Source organism: Opisthorchis viverrini (genome assembly GCF_000715545.1).
Source record: "Opisthorchis viverrini unplaced genomic scaffold opera_v5_152, whole genome shotgun sequence".
Taxonomy (NCBI): Eukaryota; Metazoa; Platyhelminthes; class Trematoda; order Opisthorchiida; family Opisthorchiidae; genus Opisthorchis; species Opisthorchis viverrini.
The window spans coordinates 871,182-880,912 of record NW_008751808.1 but is presented as its reverse complement, the minus strand read 5'-3'; the positions used below and the strand labels follow the sequence as shown (position 1 = coordinate 880,912).

The 9,731-nt window shown below is 46.0% G+C and overlaps 2 protein-coding genes across 2 annotated transcripts in view; one reads left to right on the top strand and one right to left on the bottom strand.

Moving 5' to 3' along the window:
* The window catches only part of T265_06944 (hypothetical protein), a gene marked incomplete at both ends in the record, with an annotated part of 8,169 nt that extends 3,063 nt beyond the window's left edge, over nucleotides 1-5,106 (top strand). The window contains 3 exons of the mRNA XM_009172347.1: nucleotides 3,493-3,611; nucleotides 3,665-3,746; nucleotides 4,966-5,106. Coding sequence (XP_009170611.1) covers nucleotides 3,493-3,611; nucleotides 3,665-3,746; nucleotides 4,966-5,106 — 342 coding nt within the window. The remainder of the gene's footprint in view (nucleotides 1-3,492; nucleotides 3,612-3,664; nucleotides 3,747-4,965) is intronic.
* Nucleotides 1-7,087, bottom strand: part of T265_06943 (hypothetical protein) — a gene marked incomplete at both ends in the record, with an annotated part of 10,623 nt that extends 3,536 nt beyond the window's left edge. The window contains 3 exons of the mRNA XM_009172346.1: nucleotides 684-932; nucleotides 1,739-1,820; nucleotides 6,888-7,087. Of these exons, the coding sequence (XP_009170610.1) occupies nucleotides 684-932; nucleotides 1,739-1,820; nucleotides 6,888-7,087 (531 nt within the window). The remainder of the gene's footprint in view (nucleotides 1-683; nucleotides 933-1,738; nucleotides 1,821-6,887) is intronic.
* Nucleotides 7,088-9,731: the final 2,644 nt, after the last annotated feature.

Below are 9,731 nucleotides of genomic sequence, written 5' to 3'. Positions count from 1 at the left end.
ACGAGCTATGGTTCTGAGACAACGATTGTCGAACACCTGAAGACGTCTCAGTTCCGCTGCTCGAATAGGCCAAGTCTCACAGCCATACAACAAAACAGCCCGTACTGTAGCTTGATACACACGTCCCTTCAGATTCAGGGATAAACCATTCTGATCTGTTCGTACACAGCTCCGATTTCAAAAATCATGTTGAAACGAAGGTCTAAAAAAATATCGCACGCAAACGCCGTTTATTAAAACAACAGCTGAGGAGGTTTCACGAAATCAAATCCTGATGTGATTAGCTAAAACCACTGGTCCGATACAATTTGGAACGGTCCGACACGTGATTACGGTTATTCATCTTCACACTCTTTGCCACCGTAGGGTACTGCACCATCTGTTCAGCTATCTGTAAGTTCGGGCGCCAAATTAGGAAAAATGATGTCATTCAAAACAAAAGGGTGGGTTGACTTCGAGAAACTGTTTGAGTCTTAGAGGATCTTATTGGTCCTATTCCTGGGTTAGTGAAAGGTAAGACGGACCAGCTATAATTTGTCTTCCTGAAGCCAATGCTACCAAGGTCGAAAAGAACTGAACTGGTGACACTCAGTGGGACCAACTAAGGACAGCTACAACGGGACGAAAGAGGAGCGAGTGTCTGAATAAAACAGTGACCAAAATCAGTGCAACATGCTACTTACGTCGGGCTTATTCGGATCGATGCATTGTTTATCACTGGTCATACAGTCACAGCGGTCCCCGGTATAGCCTGGTTTACATTTGCACACGCCATCACACTGGCAGGTACCACGCTGTGGACCACCACAGACCTGATTGTCGTCCGAGGCTCGCTTGCATCCGTGCCGATCGCATTCACAATGCTCACCCTCGTAACGTGCCAAGTTGCATTTACACTTGCCACATATGCACCGTCCACGACCGGAACACGGCTTAGGTGAACAAGAAAAAGGGCATGACATCAAGAAAGTGGCAGAGGTGAGTTTGTTGAAATTCAAATTTCAAACTAGGGTGCGGGGAACCAAAAACAATCAACGACTGAAGCAGTGAACAGGAGGGGCATCTGCGACCCCTATTGTCTGACTTTAAGCAGCGACTCTCAAGGTCCGGGACAGACTACCACGAGGTAGTCCGTTCCCTTCCCTTCAAGGAAAGGGATTGCACACTAGGTCACTGCAAGTTTGGTCATTGTGGTAAAAAGTGGATGGTTCGCGGTGGGATAACAAGCAGAAAAGCATTTTCAGCCGCAAATGAAGGTGGGTTGCAAAGCAGGGATAGTTGGCAATCCGTACTTCGAAATTACCAATCTGCGACAAATGAAAACGATTTAGTTATATAGAAGTCTCAAGTATGATTGGTTGGTGCATTATCACGTGACTATATGTATTGAAGGGTGCGTGTTACGTGGAATGGAATTCTGTATCAAAGGGAGTTATCGTGGAATGTTGATTTTGGTTGGGTCCGAACATCATCTAGGTACAGTATGATCAAAGGCCGACATCAGGTAGACCTTAGCACCACGATTACCCACTGACTTACTGAAAATGCGAAGGGCAGAGAAATTGTCCGTTAAGGGCTGAAGTAACAAATAAATAAGCATAGGGTTGTCGTCCAGGCAGCGCAAAACAGGTACTACTAAACTATATGTTCCGCTAACTTCGTTTTGATACTGTTAATTTCACAATCACGACTATCCATGGGAATGTTGGAAGTGTGTGACAGATGAACCCTTGCAAACCTCTGTTTTTCGCCAGTTCGGTTCAGCCACATCCAATGTACTGGCACCTTCCGCAACTGGCTCCACAGACCAATAGGAATTCCTGGTTGCTCCTTATGCCGCATACCATCAGAGTTGGAATGATCGACTGATGCAAATGACATCACCCCTCGTATGCTCAAGCAGCGGTGTTAAAAATACACTTCATGGCCACATGACGCTGCAACGAGTCTTCAGTGAAGACGTGAAATAAGCCACTGGAACATACAGCCCCTCCTGGTGTGTGTCCCAGCGTTTGAACAGTTTATATGTATATTCGACGAGTGGCCTGACCTCGAAGGTGTGTGGTAAAAATCATTGCGTCGTTCTGATTGGTACACATTCCACTGCAGCTTCCGAGACAAACAATCGATGATGGATGACAGCAAGTGCACAATGCGCCCATGAAACATCCCTGTGGTTAAAATGACCTGACACAACGTCACGAGCATGATGAATCACCCGACTGATTCCAATGCGGGTTTATGCCACACAGTCAGGTGCTGACAGTGCGAACGAACACCCATCCAATCAGAAGGTCTGGTACGGACGGTTCCGGTAGAAACAATCGGTTTAGAGGGATAATGTTGGCTTTGATGTCTGACTCTACTCGGTCGACTGTGCAGTGAATCAAGGCCCACACCCTATCATTGGACTACAAGCCCCGTCCAATCGTACATGCCAAAGAAGAATGTATACAGTGGGCTTCCTGAGGCTTTGTACTTACAATCCTATGTACAACATAAAGCGCTCCTAATCAGTTTCCGGAAGAACCACATTACACTCCCGTGTAGGAATGAAACGGGGCCTACAAAGAACACTAAAACGTACTCACGAGAAGTTCGACGGAGACGAATGAACGCATGAATTAACGTGCAGTAAGAGAATAGGTTTTAAAATATCCTCAAAAACTCAGACAGAAGCCCGCCTCTCGGTTCACGAAATAGTTGTGAACAAAATGGGCAGTACGTGCATTCTACAGCACTGTTCCTTCCTTAGAAATTCAAACATCGAGGAAAACTGTGAGAACAGGAACTAACAGGATCATTCAAACAGATTTCAATGTGCAGTAGGTGGGACAGAATGTGTCCACGTTGGATTCGGTTCCGCATAGATTAATAACACAATAGGAGGCAGAGACTTGTCTTTAGTCAAATACGATAGCACAAACAAAAGCCAGAATGATCATTCCTTCTTTAATGACTGCATCTAGACACGTCCCACCACATATAGGTCCCTCATTCATACCCCGATAAAAAAATCATCCCATAGTGAAGGTGCACGAGGCACAATTAAGTCAATTAAGATCAAACACACGCCTGTTGACTGGCATCCAAGTGTCGGGAGGGTTACACCTGAAAGGAAATTTAGATGGAGCTGACCGACGTCAGTGTAACATTAACTAGGACTTCAAATATCACCAGGTACAGCTAATGGAGACACCCACTCTTCCGACAAGATTACAAATGCCAACAGGTCGATTGAACTGAAATATTTTCCACGAGGAAAGCGGCTGGTCTCATGGCTACCAGTGAGACGGTGCGCCTATCAATGATGTTTATAATGTGCGGACCAAAATGAACCACGTTCGTTGTGAACCCTTTCGAATTCCATAATGGTTTTTCAAAGAAAACAACTGCCTTTCCTTACAGCCAGTCAGCCACTACTTCACTTCCAAAGTACACATCCCCACAGTGGCGGTCTCAGAGTCAGCTACATAGAAAACAAATATACAGGTTTTCGAGAAATACACTCATTTGCAAATCAATTTGGTTTTCACGGGAGACTCAATTGAATCTCTCGTTTATGATGTCCTCCAGCTGAATGTGCTGCACACAGGCCGCCTCATGATTCAGTGATGTCTACGACATCACCTGATCAGCATTGCTCAGCTAATTAATTTCTTAGACTCACGCGTTTGGGAAAGCTTTTACGCACTTTGGCCTATCCATGTTATTTAAGTGCACTCCCTACAGATGAGAATCAGCAAGTGAGCGAGTTAAAGAACTACGGAGTTCTCGTATGCGGCTGTGTTTGCTCACCATTGCATACCGGTGCTGCTTAACTAACGTTTTGAGAAGCAATTATTCGTAATTGAGTGTAACTAGTGAAAAACATTACTTTGGTTTGTCCAGGGAGGAATTTTCCAACATTCATGGCTTTCAGTAAATTAAGCTACAAGGCCGCCAAGTGAGATGGGACCAGAACCCACCAGAAGTCTATCGACCAACTGATGACAGTACAGTCCATTTCCGGCAGGTAACAGCGGGTGAGCAGTAGTCACTAACCGGCCAGGTAGGGGCAAGTGTTAACTTTTGGATAACCACACTAGAATATTTCCGTATACAGCAACACAATCTGCAAATTCTCAGGGAGATTTTCCAGTGTGTTCAGAGGGAATCCTGTACAGGGAATGTATAGGAACTGGGACAAAGCAGTTTTTCGGGGCACATCACACTCATTTCCTTGCTAACCCGGACGTAATGCCCTAGTTGTCTAGGGTGGTCCTGTTAGAGGGGTTAATTCAATGTCATCATCTTCATTAGCAGCAACTTCACTGCGACACAACTTCATCGTTTTATTTGAATAAGTCTTAGTGGAAAGAAGAAGAAGGAACAAGAGGACCTACGGCTAGCTTACCACAGCCATTCGACGGGCCTACATCTGCAACGCTCAGTCGGACGATCTGGATACAGACTGACATCGTTTGGCGTCTTGTGCCAAACACAGGGAGGGGCACGTGGACCCCTTTCTGGAAGGCACAGAGCACCCAACGTTCCCTTCTACCATGTCAGATTTCTGCGTCTGTTCCTAATAGCTTATCTATCAGGAGTTCCCAATCCATTGAATCGGAAGTGGTGCTCAATTACACACATCAACCGCGCAGGTATTTTGTTCCAGCGTCTAAATTCTTCAGCAACGTGCGATAGATGCAAGCTAGAACATCCGTGGAACCCTTTGGGGTTATCCCACTATAATGGACAACCATTTTCAGTTTAGATTTGGCAGCTTAAGTAAAAGTCTGGTGGTACTTTAGATTAGCCGGAATTTCTGTGAATAAATAGGTTGAAAAAAACTTTTGGGTATGAACGCTATTCGGGTGGTTCATCAAATTAGGGCGTGAGCTGGAGTCTGGGCAGACGTTATTCAGCCTGGACACTTTAGACCAACTATCAATGGAGCATTCTTTGGTGATGGCTTGTAGGTAGGCGAGTTGGCTCAAGTGGTTAGAGCGCGAATTTGCTGACCGGAAGGTCCGTGGTTCGAACCCGACCTCTGCCTCTCGAGTTCCCCTATCTAGGCTTGGGCAACCTGATAGTATCCCAGCCCTCGTTTGGCATAGCAGCTAGGCACCGAAAGGGTGCTAGAGCTGAATGATTGTTGTTGTTGTGTTGCTTGTAGGCTTCTTTCTTGATATCACTTGAATTTTTCGAATGCATTTGTCTGCACTAGCGTACAGGGTTTCCCATGAATAGCACAAATCCATACATGAACCCAAGTGGCTGGATGACACGTTACAGTATGCGGACAGGTGCTTGTCTTCAAAAGCACCCAAGTGTTATTCAGATGTCAAATTTGGTCGACTTCGGACTTTCCTACCAGGGACGATTGTTGGACTGTCCGTTTCAGGCAAAATTCTGTTGATGAACTGGCCCGAGTTGAGTAGGGTTGTCTGCGTGCGCACTAAGCAGTCACATGTAGTCGAGACTAGCCTGATTGTGAAGTCTACCATATTTGTTACCTCAAGAATTCTTCAGAAGAAACATACATACTTGGTTTTCAGTGACTGCAAAACAAAGAAACGCACATAGTCTTCATTTCCGACCGTAATTTACAGAACTCGTCCAAAAACCTTAACAGCGAAGTGCAACGCACTTCGTGTTTACTGATACGACGGATTTTACGTTGATGAGGTACCTGGGCATGCCTGGTACAGCCAAAAAGATTTCGACTGAGAAACCGAAGTTGAAAATGGCTTTGCAGTTCGTACACCAATGACGACCTATGTACATCAGAGTGCCATCACCGGTTTTCTCGTCAGCTACATCTTGATTCACTATCACCACTTATCATCATCATCATCATCATCAGCTGTTAGAACCGTGTACTTGTCATACAGTGGTTGTAGCTACTACAGTTCCATTCACCGATGATTTGGGGAGCTGGGATATGTATTGGGAGCGAGAACTGACACAAATGATGCCTAAATACAGGGTCGTCAGTGCACTTTTAAGCGGAGAGATTGGGAGGGGAGCTATGCACTGAAGGCAACAGCTTGGATGCACGAGCGTCATTGAAGGCGCGACTGGGCCATGTCTGACAATGTCTCTAAACACTGATATCGCCCGTCTCGGGGTCCCCATCCAGGAAGACGGCAATGACCAACGCAGCTGAGTTTGCTGGCAATGGCTTTCGTGCTACGCTGCCATTGTCATTGTCTGAACTCGTTTCCACCCTTCACGTGGTTGTGCGAAAAGAGCCGTTCGAGGAAATCGGTCGGCAGCACGTGGCCAAGCCGTTACGACCTATGGAGTGTGATCAGTTCATCTATCGTGGACAGGTTATCTCTTCCCAAAACCACTAAAAAGTCTTTGAGGGCAAGCAGTTCATTTGACGTTTAACCAGGACCAGAATAGGTCGTTATGGCTTATGTGATGTATTGGGAAGGCATTTTTTTCGAAGCGTGACTCACCACTCCGGCACTATGGCTTCAGTTTTCTGCTTGTGTTGCTTATCGTGCCTTAGGATGTTGCTTGAAGGCGTACATCAGGACCCCTTCAGCCAGCAACCCTTCGGTTGACGCAAACTACATATTGAATTCTACGCTTTCGTCGCCATGGCAACAGCACACAGACTGCTCTTTGTGCCGAAACACTGAAGCATAAGCGATCCGAATTGTTGTGAGAAAATAGGTACCGCTGAGATTTTCAGTATTTTTCAACACCTACCACATCCACCACTAATTCCAAAGTACCGTGATGGATGAATGGTAATGGAGGCATTTTGCACTTTTTTGTGCTCTGTAGGCTGGTAAACTTATGGTCTTCGCCCGTTTTGAACAGCCTTTTTGAGTATGCGGTGGTGTGTGTCGATTTGTCTCGAACAAGATCGCAGGTAGCCCAGTACTTACATGCTGGCGACAAAGATGCACATTACGTATCGGTCGGTTCCTGTAGGTCCAGTAACACTGACCACAACACGAGAGTAAAATCCTCGCCAGAATCGGACGTCCGCTTCCCACAACGTCCTGACAGCAAGTTTCGGTCGTGGATGTGTCTCTTCCTGCAGCAATTCCAAAGTACCGTGATGGGTGAATGGTAATAGAAGCATTTTGCACTTTTTTGTGCTCTGTAGGCTGGTAAACTTATGGTTTTCGCCCGTTTTGAACAACCTTTTTGAATATGCGGTGGTGTGTGTCGATTTGTCTCGAACAAGATCGCAGGTAGCCCAGTACTTACATGCTGGCGACAAAGATGCACATTACGTATCGGTTGGTTCCTGTAGGTCCAGTAACACTGACCACAACACGAGGGTAAAATCCTCGCCAGAATCGGACGTCCGCTTCCCACAACGTCCTGACAGCAAGCTGCGGTCGTGGATGTGTCTCTTCCTGCAGCACAGTGGTGCGATCGATCAAAGTTGATGGGGTGCAGACCGAACGGGAGAGCGTTAAAACAAGTGATGAATTTCAGACTAAAGTGTTTCGACTGGCTACATACCCCAAACCATTGGTATTTGTTCGAAACCGATCAATATCGAGCCATTATCTGTCGCTCCACCGAGTGCCGGGCTTAATGTTCGTCGGTCGTGACGTTCAAACGAATGGTGTTGTGCACATGGCCTAAGCTGAATTTCCGGACAGATCCAGTTCACCGAAGAACTTACTGACTTTTTTTAGAGACGGTGTTCCAATAGTGTTAAGCTTACAGCGGACCAGTGTATCCAACGCAGTGGCTGGAGGCATGTTCATGATGTCTTCTGAATGAGTCAAGTTACCATTTTAGAACCAGAAAATATTTCCGAATCTGGAGGGCTAGTGAGGTCACTAGAGACAATAGTGGTTAAAATTTACGGCTCCGAAATAGTCCTTTTGATAGAAGTACATTCTCTTGAGAGTCCGTCGTGGGTGAGTACTTCAATGACCAAGTCCTCTGTGCAGATCACAGTGTTTGATGGGACAGAAATAACTCTCTCTCTCTCTCCGGTTGCACATACGCCGGTGGTACAGCTTTCCTGATCTCTCTAAGCAACGCTTTGCTGTGATGCTGGGTTCATATCTTGGTTGCTCTGCCAACCGAACCAGGAGCAGGACTGAGATACCAGGATCTTACCGAAGCCCCGTATATAAGTAATTGAAAGTCAGGGCTAGGTTCGAACCACAGACTTTCCTTCAGGTTGATCAGTGCAATCTTGCTTCTTTTGTCTTCCCTGTCTCCAGATATGAGGACCTGATAGGTTCACTTTTTTAAAAATGACTGACCTTGTTGTATAGTGTCTTACGATATATAAAACCTGAACGGTCACCAGTTTTACTAGAATGAAAGGAACTTCTGTCGTCTTCATACTACCCAGCCAGTGAAATACCGGCTGCTTACATTACGCTGTTGTAAGTTGTTTTAGTTCCGATTGCGGTGTGACAAATGAGGTGAATACATGAATATCGAAAGCTCGGGTTGCGTTTGCTAATTTGAGACACCTCTGGCACATCCCTGAATCTCAAGGGACGTGTGTATCATGCTGTTTTGTTGTATGATTGTGAAACTTGTCCTGTTCGAGCTGCGGAACAGAGACGTCTTCAGGTGTTGGACATTCGTTGTCTCAGAACCATAGCTCGTGTGGGTTGGTGTCGGCAAATCTGTGACGGGGCAGCTAGAAAGCAAGACTGCGGTTATGGAACGGGGATTTGCATTAAATAATGTGTCCGGCAGCAGAAGCTGCGTTGGTTATACCGTGTATTGCACACGGCTGGTCATCGTTTTCCCTAATTAATTCAGACGGGTGGCCAACCCTTGGGCTGGCAGAGGGTTGTGAAAGAGATTACGAAATGTTTCGGCGCTGTGAGTGCGCCTCGCCTTCCAGGATGGGGACCGCGTGATCCCCACTGCGGCTGGTTGGAGACGATGCAAGGTATGGCTGTTGGTCGATGTCAGTGGCGTTATTCTTGTCAGTTACTGTCCGGGTTACCCGAATGAGTTTCTGGAGGTGTATACATCTCAGAGTGATCCTAGTAAGCTAGCACCAAGTCCCTTGCCCGTCCTTCTTTATTTTTTCTCAATAAGTTTCATGACGGCGAAGCATCTATGTTGAACACTAATGTCATGCTATCAATGATGATGATGATATGTTAGTATTAAGTTTGATGGGAGTGGTACCTTACAGCTGATGTTGTAGGAATTCCATATAATTAAATGGAAGCTCGCGACGCTGAGCATGTCTGGTTTGCTGTTTAAATTCGTCAAATGAGTCACTGGGTTCAAACTTAATTGTCATTTCGCCCGTGAGTGGTGTTGTCTTCGATAAATTCTATTCCGACACAAGACAAACACAACTCGATTTTACCTTTTTACGTGATTCCCATTTGTCTTCATTCTCCGCCTCCCGAGTTGGACCAACTCCACTTTTTACGATCTATCGTTGCTACGGTAACGAATTTCAGCGTGGTTTGGTCAGAGTTATTCTCTTACATTTGTGCAGCGTAGGCTGTTCTAACATGCACTGATCCTGCAATGATTCGACTGATGTTATAACTGTGTCTCGTTGTGAAATCTTCATGATGTGGGTACATTTCGATTTCGTGGAATTGATTGGTGACGAGCTATGCATCGCTGGCTTGTGTACGTTAGCGGCGAGTGGGAATAGACGATGTTTGGATTCGACATGTAGTGTTGTCGTAGTATGGTGTGTGCTACCCCGCACCCAGCCTTTCGAAGGAGACGGCAAGCAACCTGTTGACGGAAACTCGGGGACTGCGCCT